Here is a 20,828-nt window from a genome sequence, read left to right on the forward strand (position 1 = left end):
GGAGATAGTGGGGGATTTTTAGCAGTGCAGGTCTTTGGTCGAAGGAGAAATGTCCAGTAGTTAGGATGAGCCATCCATCTATGTATCTTTCCCTCAAGTGGGCGGATGGGGGGTTGCTATCTTGGCTGGATTGAGAGAATCCTAAAACCTGTGTCTTGTAAGCTAAAGGTTTCCTGATGGGTTTAACTGAGCTGCAAGTGGCTGAACCGGAGCTCTAACAGAGAGATGGTGCTCGGCTGCTCTCCAAGTATGCTGTAAGATCAGGGATCTGGCAGTTGAGCCTCTATGAGCTGGTAGAGTGCTGGCGACCAGAGAAAGCCTGGTTACCGTGAGCCACCAAGAGGGAGTACGATGTAGCCGAGTCATTGATTCACAGAAACTGGGCTTCACAGGGGGGAATAAACCCAACAAACCAAACTAGGAAACTAGAAAATGGAAATATAAATATCAATGTAAACCTCTTGACCTGGTAGGTCTTTCTCCATTCTTGTAAAAGCTATTGAAAAATGCATTAGCCAGACACTTGGGATTAGACAGTCCTGGCTCCCAGGAGCCTCCTGAAATTTCTCTTAATTGCAGTAGCCTCTGTGGATGTGAGAGCTCAGTATCTTGTGTCTCATGATGTGATGACATTCTGTTTTCAGAGGGGAGAGTTCCCTGGGAAGGTCTTGGACTGGTGGTGTTGTTCCCCAGACGTCCTGGCTTCTGCACTTGGAGGCTCTTGGAGTAATTAGCTGCTACCCACTTAGGAGATGGAGGCATTTATTCCCTATTTATTGTACTTGTAGTTTAAATATTGATTTGAAGGGATGGTGTGTTGGTTCTTTGATGGTGTCTCCCTATGGATGCTGTTTTGACAATAACATTCCTGAAAACATATCAGACTATTGTGGGCAACAGGGCATTTGATAGGATATGGGGTTGAGGGCTGCCATTGAATTTGAGAGAGATTTTTATTTTGAAAGATGTTGAGGTGGTCTGTTTAATTCCTTCTCTGGGGACTGGGTTTAAAATTCAGGTTGGATTTTGGTAATGTTGGATGTGTTTTTCTGGCTGATTTGCTTGCGAGCCCCAAAGCAATCTGGATGGTGGTAGGAGAGGCACAAAGCTAACTAGCTGTTGAATGTGCCATCAGATGGATTCGAAATGGCCCAATAGGGCTGGGAGGTTTTGTGTTGCCATCAAAGAACAGAGAAGAAGTAGAGGCCTAATGTTAAGGGATGCATGGTTAGTGGGCAGCGTAACCTTGACACACACAGCAAACTGAAGGTCACAAATCGGACTGGAAGGAGATGTGTGGAGCGTCCTAGTTCTGGTTAGTAGTTGGCTGGTTGGATCAGAATGAAATCTCACTTAGGGTGTTAATCAGTGATTTGAAAGACCAGGGAGGACTCAAGGGAGTTAGATTTCAGAAGTAAAGGCAGAATGATGTGGAAGATCTTAGGCATGGCAATTAATCTGAAGCAGTGTGTGATTAATTGCTTATTTTTCAGGAAGATTCTAATTGCATCTTTCTTCTTCTCATAGAAAGCTCAGTTAAGGGAGCTCTCAGGCAGGGGTGTCTCAGAATTAAGGCCCAGCACACGATAAATATTTGTTGATTTAATTTACTCATGATCCATTCCCCCGGAATGTTGTTTATATTGCTTACTGTATTTGCAGATTTGCTATTTCACCTTTGGTAGTTTAAACCATATCTCTAGAGCATAAAATGAGCTTCTGTTCATGCCCCAACAGAATATTTAATAAGGTTCTCATAAAAAAAAGATCGATGAAATAAAACCATGTATTTCTTATCTGGAAGATGACATAGAGTATTCCTTCCTTTGGGAAACTTCAGTATGTTTTCCATGGCAATTTGAGGTTGGAATCAGAAATATTTTTCTTTCATCTTGCCTCTTGTTAGGTGATGTTGCCGTTAGACTCCGTTACTCTGCTGTGGACAGCCCTGTCGGTGAAACCTACAGCATCAGTTTTAGGAATTCATTCCACCTGTTGGATGTAGGTGACCCTGGACATGTTGGATTATAATAATTTAGAAATCCAGTAAAAGAGATGCAATGATGGAATTACTTAGCTCCTGCGATTCTATTGATAGATAGTTAACAAAATTCATTGGAAAGGGGGAGGCTTTTTCTGGGGGTGCTACCTTTGCCACCAGTGACCCTGTGCTTCTTCCTGAGTTTCTGGTTCTCTCTTCCCTATTTTCAGCATTACAGGTCTTTATTTACACACACTGATTACCTGTGCTGTTACTCATTCTTCACACCACTGAGGAAATTGCAGATGCTGCTATACTGTGCTAGATAAATTGACCTCAGATTTGTTACCACTGAATTGAATGAAACGTTCAGAAATGGAGCTGAATGAATGAGGTGAATGAATGAAGACTTTGGCAGTGAGAATAATTTAAATTTTGTGGTCACTTCTCACTTTTTAGGATCCTTATTTTAGGACCCCAGGCTATTGAATGCATTATTGTTTTTTTAGGTTTAGCAAGAATCTTGACTATAGCATTTCAGTGGCTGAGGCATAGTGGGAGATTCTTGCAATTTGAGTTGGTGGGAACAGGAGAGATTCTAAAGAACCAGGTTTTGTTGTTTTTAGAGTTAGATGGTGAAGCTAGTTTTGAAGATTGGGTATCTCTCTGTTGCCTCTTTTCCTTTTTAACCAATCATAATACAAACCAAATTGCCAAGCTCTGAATGCCTAGGTATTCCTCCGAGTCTCTGTTTGCTTAAACTTTAGAATAGTAGGATAGTAACAGAAATTAGTGTGTTAAAGATTTAAAAATAAAACGGATCCCAGCTCTTTTCTCCCTCTTGTCAGCATGGGGTACGTTTCTTCAGGTCCTTCCTTCTTTCCCCTAGATTGAGGTACTGCCTCATTTAAGCGTTCGTTGAGACAGTGCCTTTTTGCAAACCTTTCGTATAAACTCGAGAAGGTAAAAACCAGTTGTTGGTTTTATGTTTTGTGTTAGTTTTGCACCTGCTGGTTGTATGCTTTTAGAGAAGATGGAAATCTTAGAGGGGCAGGCAACGGGATCTTGATGAGATTACTTTGTGGGATGCTGGTGTCTGGGTAGTTGGTTTTAGGAAGGAGACTCTTTCTTCTTTTTGATTCAGGGCTTTTTTTTTTTCCTTTTGGGTTGATCTGAAAATGCAAGAGTGAGCCAGCCATTCAGTTACTGTGGAGGAATGAAGAGTGGCTGCTGCCACTGCCTCCTCAAATTTTCAGAGACTTTTTTCAGTGCCTCCTCCTTGCTCTGTTGGGTCTTCGTGCATGTTGGTTTCCCTCCACTGCAAAGTGGGGTAACAGCGATGCCTTTCTCAGAAGACTACTGGGAGGCTTAAATAGAACATAGAACCCTTGGTCTAGTACTTGGCACCTGGAGAAACCTCAAAACACATTTGTTGTTATTCTTTTTGTTATTCCTGATACTCTGTATATGTGGTTATTACGAAAGTTTTGAGACATACAAAAATCAAGAAATGTAAAATCTGCACAGATAGAAAACAAATGAAGCCCTCCCAGCAATACTGATAAGCCGAGCAAGTTATAACTTGCACGTATAAATCAGAAAGGATGCTGTCAACACCTTGAAAGGAAGTGAAATAAGGGACTATAACTCAGTCTGTTATAAAACTTTTGTAGTGACCCACGTATGTGTAGTGTCCTTCCATATAAGCCAAGAAAATGTGGAAAGGACTCAGCAATAATTAGGTAGTCCAAAATCATGCTGGACCTGAAACCTAGCTTCCCAAGCCTTGGGAAGTTTCTAGTAGAGATACTTAAATATCCTGACCAACAATAAAGGTTAATATGCAGTGGCCAAATACCTGTTGGTAAAAGGTGGTTGTTGGGGAGGAGTGGTTTTGAGGACCGAAATAGAGGGTCCAATTTTAGAGTGGGTACCTTTCCCATTCTACGTTGAACAAGTAAAAGCAGGTATATTGAAACAACCAGAGAACACAAAGCAAGCACCTTTGTTGCAGAATATCATGGTACAAATTGGATATCTCACTGCTTCAGGAGACTCAGGGGAATAAGGCAAAATCCACCAGGGGGCACTTAATGGGTAGTACCCATGCTAAAGTACATTGATGATCTTCCTTGGAATGTTGGTTTATCCTCCCAAGTAGACCATAATCTCAAGGGCACAGCTGGATCTTGTTCATCTTGGTTTTCCTGAAGCATAGGATACAGTAGGCCTTTAGTAAATATGTGCGTGGGACTGGGCTTATCAGCATACTAATGGAAAGTAAAATATTTGGGTCAGCTTTTTAAAAGACAATGAATTTGGATCACCAGAGAGGAAGGTGATGGAGAGAATTTCAGGTGGGCAGAGTGTTAACAACAGCTCATCCTTACAGAGCACCAACATAGCACCAGGCTTTGCTGCAAGCACTATGCACAAATTAACTCATTTAACACATTGACTGCCGTACTAGAAAAATGATTTTTTTTGGGGGGGGGGCCATAGTGTTTTATTAGATCAAAAGACATGTGGATTATATATGGTTCACAAGGCCCCAGACTCAAAACTAGTGTTAATTAAATACAACTCACACAGCAGTTAATGTGTTAAATTGCACAACAGCCCAAGAGGAAGGTACGGTCACTATTCTCATTTTGCATGTGAGAAAACTGAGGCACAGAGAAATGAAGCAACTTGCCTAAGGTAATATAGCTCTGAGTGGTTCCAAGCCTGGTACAGAGTCGGTGCCTTGTAAGTGTGAGCTGTTCTTATCATTCTGCCCATTTGAACCCAGGCAGTGTGGCTCCAGGGTTTCTTAGCCATTGTGTTATGCTGCTAAGTATGAACAGCCAAGTGGGAGGAATCAGGAAATTTGTGTGAGGTGCTTCACATGCTTGGTGTGTCAGAGGTGGAGGCCTGTCATGGGGAAGACAAGCAGTGATGTTGGATTAGAGTAGGATGAGTGCTGACAGGTCTGAATCCTGGGTTTTGTTTTGTTTTCAGTCTCTGAGAGTTTATTGAATAGGTAGATCACATAGTTCCTGGATTTCTCTGATTTCTTCTTCTCTTCTCATTTAGATACTCTTTTTTCTTTTTCTTTTTTTGAGACAGAGTCTCACTCTGTTGCCCAGGATAGAGTGCTGTGGTGTCAGCCTAGCTCACAGCAACCTCAAACTCCTGGGGTTGAAGCAATCCTCCTGCCTCAACCTCCCGAGTAGCAGGGACTACAGGGACCAGCCACCAACGTCCAGCTAATTTTCCTATTTTTATCCGAGACAGGGTCCGTCTCTTGCTCTTGCTCAGGCTCCTCTCAAACTCCTAAGTTCAAGGGATTTTCCCACCTCAGACTCCAGAATGCTAGGATTACAGGTGTGAGCCACTGTGCCTGGCCTCGTTTAGATGCTCTTACCTGGTGTGTGTGTGTGTGTGTGTGTGTGTGTGTGTGTACATGTGCCTGCACACTTACATAAACCCACACATATACGTATATTCTCTCCCTGAGGGTCTTATTTGCTAAAGCGTAAGCTCCATGAGGACAGGAAAGTATATTGACCTTATTTGGCACCATATCATACAAGCTACTCAGTAAGTACTTGGTGAATTGATCCAAATCATTTTTTTTTTTTTTTTTGAGACAGAGTCTCACTTTGTTGCCCTTGGTAGAGTGCTGTAGCATCACAGCTCACAGCAACCTCAACTCTTTGGCTTAAGCGATTCTCTTGCCTCAGCCTCCCAAGTAGCTGGGACTATAGGTGCCCACTACGATGCCTGGCTGTTTTTTGGTTGCAGTAGTCACTGTTGTTTAGTAGGCCTGGGCTGGCCTCAAACCTGCCAGCCTTGGTGTATGTGGCTAGTGCCCTACTCACTGAGCTATGGGCGCCAAGCTGATCCAAATCATTTTTATGGCTGCAACTCTCAACTTCTTGATGACTCTATGATATATATCTACTGAAATCTACATTTGATACCACCAGTTGCCCTGAGATGGCTTATTCCAGTGGGAGATATTTTGAACTCTTTAGTCTTCTTTCCTTTTTACTGAATTTACTTGGAGGTTGGAGGATCTTCCCTTAAAAATTTTCCTTTCCATATCCAGCCAAAGTCTCTTTGTCTGTGTGCTTGACACCCAGACCCCTATTGGTAAGAGTTTCATCTGTGATTGGATGTTCTAAATAGTTAGCAACAATAACAGCATCTTCTCTGGTACATGAAGGCGCACATCTGTTGTATTTCCCAAGTAAGTTCAAAAACCTAAACTAGCTTCTGCCTGTAGTTACTGCCTTCAAGTGCCTTGCGGCGTTTCTGTTCCACTATCGTCTGGATCAGACGTTTCACATTTTCCTCTGTGTGTTGTGTTGGGTTTTTTCCTTTCCTCTTGCTCATTCAATTTCTTCTTTCTCTTAGTCAAGCACAGCTTGTTCTCCTTGCCTGATTTTGTTCTCTATTTAGACTGTGCGTGCCTGCCTGCCTTGCAGCCCTGGCAGGACCATTCTACCGCCTTCTCATTTGTCTTAAAGATACCTTTAGGAAATCTAATCCAGACGATCCTAGCCCAATCCTGAAGATCAGGCTCCAAAAGATCTGTCAAGTGTGTTTTTTACTGGCCTACACATGCTAATTTGCATGGTTGCCTGGGATCCCTTAAGAAGACAGTCAATGACTAAATGGCGCTACATGTTCCCGAGCTCTGCGCCAATTTGGCAACTCTTCCTTTGCCCAAGTGTATTTCTCCCAGTTGTCTCTGCTTTGTTTGCCATTTATCTCTTGACCTCCCTCTGACAAACTTTAGTAGCCTACACTCTGTGCCTACACTGAAATGACTGTCTCAAAAGCCACTGAGTGCACAGCCACCAAATCTAGTGATTTCTACCTTGTGATACTGTTAATTACCACATTTGTTCTGGATAATGTTCTACTTTGTGAGTTACAAACGCTCAGTTTTCCTCCTAGCTCTCAAACTGCCATTCTCACTCTTTTGTGACTGCTGTCTTCTGTTTCAGGCCCTCGAAATGTAGGCACCATCCCCTCAAGTTCCATCCGCAGTTCTCTTTCCCGTTGGTTCTTGGTGGTCTCATTCAGTACCTTGACTTTACCTTGCACTTTCCTGTGGCCTCTGCGCATTGTGCTCTGCGTTCATCATCACCAGGATGTTATACCAGTTTCTCACCGTCCTGTCCTCTGTTCCCTCCCAACACTGACAACAGACCCACTCACTCGCTCAGTAAGCCACTAGGTGTTAGTTTTGGCTTCCTTTATGTAAGAAACCACCACTTTCCCTACCCTTGTAGGCAAGAGAACTGAGTCATTGTAAACTCTTTTCTGCCTCTTCCGCCAACCGCTCAATTGCTAGATCCTCTAAAGTTGTACCTCTAGGATGACACTGTCATCCATGCCTGTCTTTCTGTTCTTGCTGTCACCCCTCATGGACTTTCACCTGGACTATTGCAGTAGCCTCCTAATTGATTCCTTCACCTCCACTTTTCCTGGCTGTTCTCCATAGCGGGTGGAATTCTTCCAAAGCATAGGTTGGATGATGTCATTCACCTGCTTAGACCTTCAACAGCATCCTTGTGTGTACAGAATTAATGGCCATTCCTGAATGTGGTATTCAGTCTTGGTACATTAAGACCCCAGCCTGCCTGTTCATTCATACTCGACCTCTTGTCCCCTACTGATTCATCTTGGTAGCATTGTTTGTCCAACTTATCCAAGGACAAGACCATTTTCCTTCTCTTGCCTGAAACAGGGCCTTGCCTCTGGAAGGTCTTCAGTGAACATTTATCGAATTGAATTAGACTAAAGTGACCAGGAGTTATGACAGTTCCGTCTGCATTGTTTATCCTAAAAGGAAGCTGTTTTCTATTGAGCACTTCCCTTGTGCCCACAGCTATGCTGAGTACTTTTCATGCATTATCTCATTAGGTCTTCACAATCTTACCCTAACTCTTCCAGGCAGCTGATATTTTCCCCTTTTATGGATTAGGACACTGAGACTTAGCAAGGTTAAATTATTTTCCTGAGGTCCTGCAAGAAGGATCAGATCTAAGACCTGCACCCATATCTGGTTGCCTCCACACCACCGTACTACCTACCCTGCCTTTAATAGACATGACTTTGCTGGATTATGCAGGACCTACAGACTTGTCTAAAATAAAGATGAAAGAGCTGGTTTTACTGAGAATCCATTCTGTACCAGGCACTATATTCTCAGTGTCTGAGAAGCATTCCCATTGATTCTAAGAAGCAACCCATCATTTGACGGGTAAGGAAAGTGATGATCATAAAGCTTTCATTACTTCTTAAGTTTACACAGCTCACATATAGTTGAGGGCACACAACTTTTCAACTTTTAACTTTAGAGGTCATATGAGCATTTTTTACTGGGGGAGGGAGACAAATTGTAGCACACTCATTAAAAGTCTAGGCTTTGCAGGAGTTTGAGCTATGATCGTGCCAGCCTGGGCAACAGAGTGAGACACTGTCTCTGAGTTAAAAAAAAGAAATCTGGAGTTTGGAGTCAGATTGATATAGGCTCAGATTTGGGCTACACTCCTTGCTTGTTGTATGAACAAGGTATTTAATTTCTTTTAGCCTCAATTTCCTCATCTATAATGTGAGGGTATAATAGTGCTCGTCTGATAAGTTTGCTGTGAGGGCATGTAGTGCGCTTAGCTTTAGTGCCAGGAGCATAGTGAGTGTTTGTTTCCTGTTTGTTATTGTTATTTAGGTGTGAAGATGGGTATGTGATGTCTTCAACTCTTTTTCTCCCTGCTTCCACTTTGTAAAGACATCTTGCTGGTTTCTGCCCATTGAGAGAATCCAGCTCCCACATGGGGTGCCTGACAGACGTCCTAATATCTCCATCCAATTTTTGACTCTGAATGGAGTCTGTGATGTCAGTTAAACCTGCACTTTCCATAAAATACTCTCCAGGCTTTTGGTAGGATCCAATTCCAGTAGGAATTATGCATGTGCCCAACCTGGATGTTACATGCTTACACCCACCAAGTGCTTGAGTGTCTCCTGGATGGATGAGCGTGTGTGACGTTGTCCTAGAACCAATGCTGGGTATCTCCAGTATAGGAACTGGAAAGTTTTTTCATGCCGGCATTGGTGCAATGCACTTCTCATTTTGGATTCCTTTGTCCCACTATGACCTTTATGTTAATCAGGCTGAGGTGAGGTTCAAACTCCTCAGTCCTGCACACCAGGAGCTATGGTGGCCAGCTCCACTGTGACCTTTAAACTGTGATTGCTTAGGGTACAGAAGTGCTGGCACACCATTCATTCATTCACTCATTCATGTATTCGTTAGCAAATGTATTGTTCTAGGCCTTGTGACCCTGCTTGCAAGAAGCTAGCCTTTTGTTCAGGAGAAATAAGCGATAAACAACTCCTAAACACAAATGAGATGATTTCAGATGGTGGTCAGGGCTCTGGAGAAATCCGGACCAGGATAGTGACTGTCTGGTGGTAGTTACTTTAGATTGGGTGCCCAGGGAAGGCCTCCCTGAATTGAGCATGAGCATTTTGTTCAAGAAGGTTGAGTGCTTCTCAAGGAATGGACTCAGCTTATAAGCCTACTCTCAGCCCTTGGGAGATCCTAGGGGCTGGTCTAGAACCTGGGATATAGCAGTGAATACAAGACAGACAGGAATCCCTGTCCTCATGGAGCTTACATCCGATGGGGGTAGACTACATTCATTCATTTATTCCTTCAACAAATATTTGAGAGCCTACTATGTGCCAAGCACTTTCTAGGCACTAGAGATACAAGGCAAAGAGGCATAAATCCCTGCCCATGCAGAGTGCGTTCCACCAGAGTGGCAGTAAAGAGCCAGTTATCAAAGATAAGTAGGAAGAGTATTCTAGGTAGAGGTGAAAAGGGCCAATGCCGTAAGGCCAGAACTTGCCCATGAGAGCCCAGTAAACAGAAGCCTCAGGGTATAGGACCTGGGTGGATATAGGACATGGTCTGAATTGAGGTTGGCAGGGCTTTTAGCTTTGGACTTTTCTCTAATTGCACTAAGTAGGAAGCTTTTGTAAGAACTTGAGTAGAGAGGTGGAATATTTGGTTGTCATTTTACAAAGGGCCCCTTTGTCGTGAGGGACAAGAGTGGATTCAGGAGGTTAAGTTAGTTTATTGTGGGCAAGTGATTGAAATAGGATAGCAAGGCCGGGCATGGTGGCTCACACCTGTAATCCCAGCACTTGGGAGGCTGAGATTGAAACCAGCCTGAGCCAGAACGAGAACCTGTCTATAAAAAATAGCTGGGCATTGTGTCGGGCACCTGTAGTCCCAGCTACTCAGGAGGCTGAGGCAAGGGAATCACTTAAGTCCAAGAGTTTGAGGTTGCTGTGAGCTGTGATGCTGTGGCACTCTACCTAGGGTGACAAAGTCAGATTCTGTCTCCAAAGAAAAAAAGAATAGCAGAATTAGCTTACAATGCCTGAGCACCAACTTAGAGGTGGGGACTGTGTTGAAAAATCATGTGTATGGCTATACTCATTAATAGCGTGATTTTTGGTAAATGATTCTGAGCTATATGTTAATTGCTACAAAGCAAATGCTCTGATTCACCTGGAGACCACTGCTGGCTGTGTGTATCACTGTGTATGTGTGTGTATGTGTCTGAAGATGTGTACCCCAGAGTTAGACAGACTCCACCACTCTTTAGAAGAACAGTGCTTTTGATATTTCTAAGTGCTCATGGTGGGCACCACTGTGTATTTTAAAATGGATTTATAAAATTAGTTCACAAATTTCAGAATGCTCAATCTTAAAAGCCAATATATTTTTGGAAACAGAATGCTGATGAGATTTTTATTTTTTGCACTATATTACATCCTGCAGTTGCGTGTATTTTTAGTCCTGTTGGCCGCAATTAAGGTGGGGCCCTCAGCTGAGCTAATTTTGATTTCCCTCATTTTAGCTTCAAGTACCCATTCTTGGTTATCCTGAGACTATCCGGGATTTATGATCTGTGTGATCTGTGGTTTGGAGGCATATTATGTAGACATAGGGTCCTCTTCCTAAGGGAATAAATGGATGGCTTGATGCTTAAGCATGATCTTATCATTATAGTAGTAATTAGAGAGTACTCAACACAGTACTTGCTTGTAGGATGGAAGTACACATTGTATTCTCTTTTAGTATGAAATACTCTATATATAGCCCTATTCAGGGTTTTTTTTTTCTTTTTAGTTATGTGGCTTGTTTATAGGCAGATCATTGGGAGAACTGCATTTTATAATTTTTACTTAAATTTTGAGGTTATGAGTAAAACAATTTTTTGGTCCCATTTAATGCATTTTAAGAAAACATGCCTTCCTTGCTGTAATGGTAATGACCAAGCCCGCCCTTCCCTCTGTGTCATATACCATTACCTCTTTTAATACCCTTTGGGCCTCTATAATTATAAGGCAGATGTGTATATCAGGAAGAGATGTTGATTTCAGAGTAAATTTTTCTAGAAAATAGAAGCTGGAAAAAAAAGGAAAACCCAAACTTGGCTTCGTGCTCCAAGAGACAGCACTGGTGTGTGTGGGTGGGTGGCTGCGTGCACCCGCTGCTCAGAAGTGCCTTTTCTCTCCATGGGGATAACTGGCTGTGTATCCGAGATATGGCCAGGAGTAGGCAAGCAACGTGTGGGCAGGCTGCATGTTCTTTTATTAGCATGCTCATTGTACTGCTTCTCATCGAGCACAGAGCATGAACTGGCCTGGGCCTCTAATATCTGTCCTGTTTCCCAATTAATTGCCCCCCCCTGAGCCACCCAGTGAGGGAGGGAGAGTTGCTTTTGGGTGCTGGTTGAGCTGTTTTTGGAGTGGCTGAAGACCAGCCTGGCAGGTGGATATTCTTGAGTATCCAGGGCTTTTCTGTGCTCAGCCAGTGCTAAGAGCACTGAAAACAGACAGTTGTGGATGCAGGTCATCATCCCTTGCATGATCTATTCTCTCTCTTCTCCATGACCTTGTTCCCAAGCTTCTGCATCACTTTTCTTGAGTAGTTTCAAGGCTGTCTTGGCAAGAAGCAGCACAGTTGGGATTTGAACCCATGACTGTTGAGTGGCAGAGTTTCTGCTTTAAGCTCTCAGCTCTGTTGGCCCAGTATCTACCCTCAAATTATCATAACATGGTAGGAGAACATAGAGGCTTTGGGGTCAGCTATGCCTTAGTGCCAGGGGGCACAAATACCTGTCTCATAGGACTGTGGGGGAGAAGTCAGTAAGGAAACCCATGAAGCCCTAAGCAGGGTGCCTGCCACATAGTAAATGCTCTACGATGGCACTTGTACTGATGACAGAGGTAGTGGTATTAATTCCCTCTCCTAGATTGGTTTTTCCTCAAGGACAAGAATTGTAGCTTCCTTCACCTTATAGTCTCCATGGCAGGGTTTCTCAGCTCACCACTGTTGACATTTTGGGCTGGATAATTCTTGCTGTGGGGACTGTTCTGTGGATCGTAGGATGCCAAGCAGCATCCCTGGCCTCTACCCCCTAGTTGTTAATATTATAGCATCCCCCACCCATAGTCATGAAAATCAAAAGTTTCTAGACATTGTCAAATGTTTTCGGGGGGTAGGGGTGGGTGCAAAATTGCCCCAGTTCAGAACCACTGGTCTGTAGGTACCTCTCATGGAGATCATAGGGCTTTCATATTCTCCCTTTTATATTCTCTCTTTTTTTCTCTCTCACATACACATTCTCACATTCATAAAAGGTGGTCAAAAAATATTTGTTGAAGTTTAAGAATTTTGATAACAAAGGAAAAACCTACGATGACTCTGTAGTTAGCAGGTAGACTCTGGCCCATTCCAGGGTGGACAGAACTTCATAATTAGACACTTTTTAAATGTAATCTACACTCCCTTGCCTGTATCTTTAGAGTCCCCACCAGTTAACAGGAGTTTTTGCAGACCTTGGTTAAAGCAGTGATTGTATCAGTTCTTTAAATAATGCCATGCTTAATGAAATGGTTCTCCTTAGGGTGATTTTTAGGCCAGCAGAGTTGCTGCTTGATGAGCACAGGGCTTTATTTGGTAATAATTTGGTGCCTTTCAGGCCCAGTCTTAGATCGAACCTCTCAAGCTATGATTTATATGGTGGGCAATTCTAGAAAAATGCAATTATCAGCAATAATTTGCTGTTGCTTTGTAAGTTAGAAGGATAGCTCATGAAAATCTTAGGAAAAGAAAACAAATTGTGGTATTTCAGAATATCTCTTGTAAGGGTGGGAGGATCTATGTACTCAAGAAATATGTATTAAGAGCTTTCTGTCGGCGCTAGCGGTTCAATTGTCCTATGTCTACATGAAAGGTAAATAGAATATAGGCTGGGTTTGGTGGCTCACACCTATAATCCTAGCACGCTGGGAGGTTGAGGTGGGTAAATTGTCTGAGCTCAGGAGCCTAGAAAAAGAGCAAGACCCCATATAAAATAGAAAAATTAGCCAGGTTTTGTGGCAGGTAACTGTAGTCCCAGCTCCTTGGGAAGCTGAGGCAAGACGATCACTTGAGCCTAAGAGTTTGAGGTTGCTGTGAGCTATGATGCCACAGCACTCTACCCAGAGGGACGGAGTGAGACTGTCTCCCAAAAAAACCCAAAATAAATAAATAGAATATAAATATTTTAAGTTATCTATAGTATATTTTTTTTATAGAAATGTATGGAAATAGCATATTTTAATTGACTTATTAAAATAGGGGGAATAGGTTTTAATTACTATGTGATACCTGTGCATTGTATTGAAATTCATAGCCCACCATGATTAACTTCAAAATTGGGTTCCCACTCAAAGAGGGACCAAAAGGGACAAGTACCAAATGGCCTGGCCAAAATGCCATGTGGAACTAAATGCTGGAGATAGTCATACTATGAGTTTTAAATTCCTAGACCTAAATCACAAGCACTTTCTTCTAATTAGCACCATGGTTCTTGATCCCGTCTGTGTGTCACAGTAACTCAGGAGCTTGATACAAATGGTCTGTTTTAATTGGTCTTGGTGGACCCTGCTCATTATTTTGTAAAAGCTCTCCAGGTGATTCTTTCCTTTTTCTTTTCTTTTTTTTTTGGAGACAGTCTCACTCTGTCACACATCATCACAGCTCACTGCAAACTCAACTCCTGGGCTCATTTGATCCTCCTGCCTCAGCGCCCCTCCCCACCACTACCAAGTAACTGAAGGCTACAGGCACCTGCCACAACATACGACTGATTTTTCTGTTTTTTGTAGAGATGGGTCTGGCTCTTGGTCAGGGCGATCCTTTTTCCTCAGCCTCCCAAAGTGTTAGGATTATAGGTGTGAATCACCTCGCCTGGCCCTCTAGGTGATTCTAATGGGCAGCTGGATCAAGAACCAGGGAATTTACAGAAAACTATATTGGCCTTTCTCTTCTACCCTCTAGCTTTACCCTCCAATCCCATTTTTGTTTATGGATTGTTGCTATAAGCCCGGTTTAGTTACAGTATTCTTACCATAGCTTTTTTTAGACTTGATTTTTATTTCTTCTAAAAAAATAATGATTTTTGAGCACCTTCATTTGAAGAGCTCTTAATTGCTGTACTTAGAACTTCTAAACATTGAGCATTTGTCATGCATCAAAATAGCAGGGTGAAGGGGTGGGACCTCAGGTGACAAGGAGCGGTGTCACATCAGTTTCTGAGAGTGCCACAGGTGGGTGCTGCCCATATCCTCAATTCTGAGCCCCAATCAGTAACCCAGAAATCCCCTTTTTTGTGTGTGAATAAGAATGCATTTTGTACCCACAGCAGTGTACTTTAAACATTAAGCTCCACTGCGTCCTGCTTTCCATGTGTCATTATGTTTTTCGAGCCACATCCCACTCTGCCTTCAAACACCCATGTAATAGTTCTTAGAGGTGCCAAGTTTTATGTGCAGGCACAAAGAGCTGTGGCCTGGGTGGTCATTCCTGATGCATGTCATGCGTGGGACTTCATGATGTGTGGGTGACTCTTGATTCCTAGAGGATTGGGGACCCAGTCGTGCCTCATTCTTCCCTCCTTGGGTTGTTTGGGTATTATTTTCTAGCCCATCTACCAAAGTGCAATCAGGAATAAAGGAAATAGCAAAGGAAACTCAAGGCCATGCCAAACAATACATTTCATCTCATATGAAGGAAAAAAGGAAAAAGAGTGTGTATGCGTGAGTGTGCATTTGTGTTGGCTACGTTTAGGTAGAACACAGGATGGTGAGAGGTGTAGAATTTGGTTAAAATTTCTAGCCGAAAATGAGGTTTTTAACAAGGATTTATTTCTGGATTTCAATCCCTGTTGCCTATTTCTGTGAATAATCATCATTGTTTTGATGTGAATAATAGCACAGAGCACATTCAGCCCCACTGAGTTTTACCATTCCAAGCAACTGTTTTAGGTCTATGAGGCACGTGCTATTTTTGAAGTTGCACAAGTAATGATAAAAAGTGACAATGGTTATAGTTATGGGTGGCATTTATTGAACCCTTGCAATGTGCCAGACACTGTGCTAAGGACTTCTTTATGTGTGTTATCTCATTCAGTCCTCTTTGAAATAGAGTAAGAATTATCCCCATTTTCTAGATGGGGGAAACTAAGGTTCAGAGAGGTCACACAGCTAGTGAGTGTTGGGGTCCGATTTTGAACAGAGGAGCATGACTCTGGGTATTGACTCAGTTGGCTGTCCTGTAGTGTGAGCATAGAGAGCTGTCACTGGGGTACAGCTAGCTGGGAGCTGTGAGGAGACAGGTGTTTTGCATTGCTGAAAGGAACTCGCCTCTTCTAGGCAGAGAAGAGTTTGAGGCAGCAGCAAACAGAACTTGCACCTGCTGGTAAGACCTGAGTGTTCATTCACAGCCAGCTCCTGCAGCCCTGTTACCAGGGCAACAGGGATAGGACCATGGGGTGGTGGTGGACTCTGCCATGTCCCTCTGTGTGTGAGAATCTTTGCCTGCTCCCACTCTGGCTTCAAAGCTGTCAGTGTGGTATTTTCAGATCTCCCTGATTCCGACCTCTCTGGCTTCCACTGTCACATCTCTTCCTCTCCTTTGCATCCATCTTATAAGGACCCTTTGAGGACACTGGACCTACCCAGAGAATCTGGGATAATCTCCCACATCCCCCCACCCCCAATCCTTAACTTAATCACCACTGAATTTCCTTTTGCCTTGTGTGGTAACATAGTCATAGCTTCCAGGGATTAGGGCACAAGCATCATTGGAAAGAGGGTGGGGGATATTTTACCTATCATCAGAAGCGTTAGATGTTTTTATAAAATGAAGCAGAATCCACTTCTTAGCTTGGGGATGGCCCAGGCGTCCTCAAACTACAGCCCGTGGGCCACATGTAGCCCGCCTAGGACATTTATCTGGCCCACCGGGTGTTTTTGCCGCTGCTGCCTGTCCTGCTTAGCAGCTGACTTGTCCCGGGGCCAGCAGTCTGGCCCTCCAACGGTCTGAGGGACAGTGAACTGGCCCCCTGTTTAAAAAGTTTGAGGACCCCTGGACTAGACAGTACTCTGATCAGCAGAATAACTGATAATAAATACCGTGCACTGGCTGTGCTCCGTCCTGCCTCAGGGGCTTTGCATCTGCTGTCTTCTCTCTATGGAGCTTATTTCCTTCCAGAGCTTTGGAAGACCAGCACCTTCTTATCCTTCAGGTCTCAGGTCAAATGCCTCCTCTTTTGAGAAGCCCTCCCTGCTTACCCTTGCCTAAAATGGGACCCTGGCCCCCTTTCCTCTGTCATGTCATGTCATCTCGTTTCCTTCTTTCACAGACGTATCATCTTCTCTAACCTTTTTGTTGTGTGTGTCTGCCTGATGCGTTCTGCCTGCTGTCTCTCAGCTCCAGGAGGGCAGCGGCCTTGTTTGTCTTGTTCACTGCTGTAAACCCTGCCAGGGCCACTTTCTGAGACAGAATGGGTACACAGCACATGGCACTGGAGTGACTGAATGGCACCACGTCAGGCGTGATGCCGTGTATTTAACACTCACACTTCCCTGTGCAGCAGGTACTTTTCTTTTCATTCCAATTTATAGATTTTCGCTCTGAGGCTCAGAGAGGCAGAATCATTGCCTCAGTTAGTAGCAACAGAATTTATCTCCAAGTCCACCTGCTCCCAGAGTCCTCATTTCTTCCACCTCTCTGCTTCATGGTCTTGGAGTCATTCATTAGGAGCTGTCTGAGCCACCTTCACTGGTGGCAACAGAATGCTGGTGGGTCCTTGTCTCTGCTGCAAAATTTATTTATTTATTTAAGACAGAGTCTCATTTTGTCACCCTTGGTAGAGTTCTGTGGTGTCATAGCTCACAGCAACCTCAAACTCTTGGGCTCAAGAGATTGATTCTCTTGCCTCAGTCCTCGTGAGTAACTGGGACCATAGCTGTCTGCCACAATGCCTGCTTATTTTTAGAGGTGGGGTCTCGCTCTGGCTCAGGCTGATCTCAAACTCCTGAGCTCAGGCGATCCACCAGCCTTGGCCTCCCACAGTGCTAGGATTATAGGCGTGAGCCACCATGTGGGGCTCTGCTGAAGTTTTTAAATGTAGCTTCTCAGGCCTCCCTGTTGGCCACCTTGACATTGGTTTTCCTTTATCTAGGTCTGTTGTGTCGGGTCTGGACTCCCCTGCCAAGACTAGCTCCATGGAAAAGAAACTTCTCATCAAAAGCAAAGAGCTACAAGACTCTCAGGACAAGTGTCACAAGGTATTTATCTCCGCAGCTGGCCTCCCTCCTTTCTCCAGGATCCTCCCGTCAATATATGCCAAGGGATCTGCCTGGGGCCACTCTGGGCGCTGAGCCACCAGATCCATAGAGAGCGAGGTGCTCCCTCCCTCGCTGAAGTCACGCCTCCAGCAGCTCAGAGGGAGATGAATTCGGGCCTTGCTGTTGCTGTAAACCCTTTAAATCTAACCCAGAGGAGGCCCCGGATCTAAAACGGCCCGTTTCTCAGCATGACCCAGCCAGACGTCTGCTTCTTCCGGCAGGTGGCCTGGGTCCTCACCTGTGGCTGAGATGCATCCCATCTGCTTTGAGTGATGCGAAGTCTTTCTTCCTAGTCTTTTAAAACTCCTGCTTATGTCACTGCGGCCATTGTATTGATCATGTGCAACGTCTCTTTACATTCACTGTTCCTGCCCAGAGGAAAACTCTCTGGAAACTAATAAGAGTCACTGCTTGCTTGGGACTCCTAAGATTGCAGACAAATAAAAATCTCCTTGCCCTATCCTGGATTTGTCCTCTAGATCTTTGCAAGGAGATGGGGGGGGATCAAGATGGATTTGGGATAAAATTAAAGTGACGTCTGCAAAAACAAAACAAAACAAAAAAACAAAACCAAAAAGCAAACAGGTGAAAAATGATGATTGTGGCTTCCTTGCTAACTGGGTTAGAGAAGTGATCAAGTGTGAACCAGGACTTGAATGAGAGGACTGACTTAGCATTTGGTGACTGTCCTTACGAAGAACTGTGCTCTCCTGGGCGAAGAAACAATGGTATTTCCATCCCAACTTAACTTCCGGAGAATTAGCTGTAGTCCAGACCACCAGCTGGTTTCGGAGGCTACTTGAGATTTGATTGCACCTAATGAACCTCCATGGGCCGTTTTAACCTGTCGATGTGTTTATTTCAGATGGAGCAGGAAATGACCCGGTTACATCGGAGAGTATCAGAGGTGGAGGCTGTGCTTAGTCAGAAGGAGGTGGAGCTGAAGGCCTCTGAGACTCAGAGATCTCTCCTGGAGCAGGACCTTGCTACCTACATCACAGAATGCAGTGTGAGCCTTCCCCCAAGCCCCCTTCCATTGGAGGTGGCACTTCTTGTTGTGTGTGTCTCATCCTGTTTCATGACAGCTTCATGAGGCACATCACAGCCAATGGCAGAGAGTAGAGAGGAGAGAGTTCACAAGCAAGATCTGTGATTTGCAGAGTAGCATGAGCCAGGCGTGAGGTCCCCAAGAAATAAGGGTAGACCTGTTTCCAGCAGAAAGTCCAGGTAGACCGCTGGTACCATGGAGCCTGGAGATGGGAGTCAGCCATCCTTGTAGCGAGTTGCAAAGGGTCCTGAGATCTCCCATCCCACCTCTCTGGTCTACATGATGCCTGAGATGATCCGCCTTGGGAACCAAACTCCCAAGTACATACAAGAAAATGTATTTCCAATTTGCCTGCAATCAGTTTCCCGTTGTGTAGAACCAGCGTAGTGACAAGAAAACAGCCTTTAAAACCTAGACCCTCTGTCATTATTTGCCATGTCACTTCTGTTTTTTCTTTCCTTCACCAGAGTAGACTGTCCTCTTCTCCATTGTCTTGTTAAATTTTTCATTCAGGTGTTTTTTTAATGTGCTCAATTAAACAGTCTTAAGAAGTTGAATCACACATTTTTAAAGTTTTTTTCACAAGGGAGAGGAAATCTATAGAACGTGGCTGATTAAGAATAACTGCTATGTTTCCATTCCAGACTTGGCTGCCTTTCAGTGGTGGGTGAAGTTATTCAGCTATGTATTTCAGATACATATTTCAGTGCCATTCAAGCATTGAGGGAAACTTATGGATGAAAGGTGTCCAGGAAAAATAAGCCAGAAGGTAGAAATAGATCACTTGGAGTCTTAAATGACAACTGGGCAGGGGATATGAAGTCATTGCTACTTTGAAAGAGGCGTATTTAATTCCGAGCCCTCAAATAACCGATATTACAGATAAGAGTTCATAGCCATGCAAATGGTGGTTGTAATGGCTAAAGGGTCTTAACTAGTTTTTAGTCCCAAACATACAAGTAAGTATCAGGCAGAGGGTGGCAGAAGACAGGTTGATGTAGTTTCAGGCTGGATCTCTAAGGTCACAAGGTTGAGATGACATTTCTTGAACCAAGGGGCTTTACAGGATGAAAACTGGATTCGGCAACCAACTGGAAATTGTCAACTTTGGTTCGTCACCTGAAACCGTCCTGATGTCTGCGAAGCAGCTTGCAGCTCCCTTAATGAGTCTTTTCAAACAGAGCAGGATCCACAGGGCATTCCTATTAAAATTTTTGCTTTCTGCAGAGCTTAAAGCGAAGTTTGGAGCAAGCTCGGATGGAGGTGTCCCAGGAGGATGACAAAGCGCTGCAGCTTCTCCATGATATCAGAGAGCAGAGCCGGAAGCTCCAAGAAATCAAAGAGCAGGTAGGACTGCTTGCCTGGGAGCAGGGCAGCACCTCGCCGACAAGGACCTCTAATTTCAGGATAGTCATGTTGAAGAGACAGAGAAGGTGGTGGTAGGGGAGAGAAAAGTATGTAGGTCATTTGGAAACTTTAGATTTTCTATGATTTAGATAAGTCATAGAGTGCTTGTTCCAGCTCCTTTTGAGGTCTGTACCCCGTAATGCCTGCTCTTTTTAATAAAGATGTAGCTTTAGAGTAAGAGTTGGCAAACTTCAGCCTGTGTGGCAAATCTGACTCACCACCTATTTTCTGTGTGGCCTGTAAGCTAAGAAAGGTTTTGTTTCTGGGTTTGTTTGTTTGTTTGTTTGTTTTTTAAGAATGGGTTTTGTGTATTAAAGAATTTTTTTTAATGTCATCCTTCAGAAATGAACTATTTTTAAACAGTTGAAAAAACCATAATATTTTGTGATATGTGGAAATTATATCCAAATTTTGATGTTTATAAGTAAAGTTTTTTTTTTTTTGAGACAAAGTCTTACTCTGTTGTCCAGGCTAGAGTGCTATGGCATCAGCCTAGCTCATAGCAACCTCAGACTCCTGGGTTCAGGTGATCTTCCTGCCTCAGCCTCCTGAGTAGCTGGGACTACAGGTGCCTGCCATGACACCAAATAATTTTTCTTTTCTTTTCTATATATTTTTCTTTTTTTTTTTTTTTTT

At 43.7% G+C, this 20,828-nt stretch overlaps 1 protein-coding gene across 3 annotated transcripts in view; it reads left to right on the forward strand.

Moving 5' to 3' along the window:
• The window catches only part of CIT (citron rho-interacting serine/threonine kinase), a 181,704-nt gene that overhangs the window by 64,023 nt on the left and 96,853 nt on the right, over positions 1 to 20,828 (forward strand). For all 3 annotated transcript variants that reach the window (XM_003789925.1, XM_003789926.1, XM_023513311.1), the window contains exons 10-12: positions 17,572 to 17,677; positions 18,603 to 18,746; positions 20,013 to 20,132. In XM_003789925.1, coding sequence (XP_003789973.1) covers positions 17,572 to 17,677; positions 18,603 to 18,746; positions 20,013 to 20,132 — 370 coding nt within the window. The remainder of the gene's footprint in view (positions 1 to 17,571; positions 17,678 to 18,602; positions 18,747 to 20,012; positions 20,133 to 20,828) is intronic.

The sequence above is a fragment of the Otolemur garnettii genome, unplaced genomic scaffold (genome assembly GCF_000181295.1).
Source record: "Otolemur garnettii isolate 467f Iridium unplaced genomic scaffold, OtoGar3 scaffold00038, whole genome shotgun sequence".
In the NCBI taxonomy this organism is placed as follows: Eukaryota; Metazoa; Chordata; class Mammalia; order Primates; family Galagidae; genus Otolemur; species Otolemur garnettii.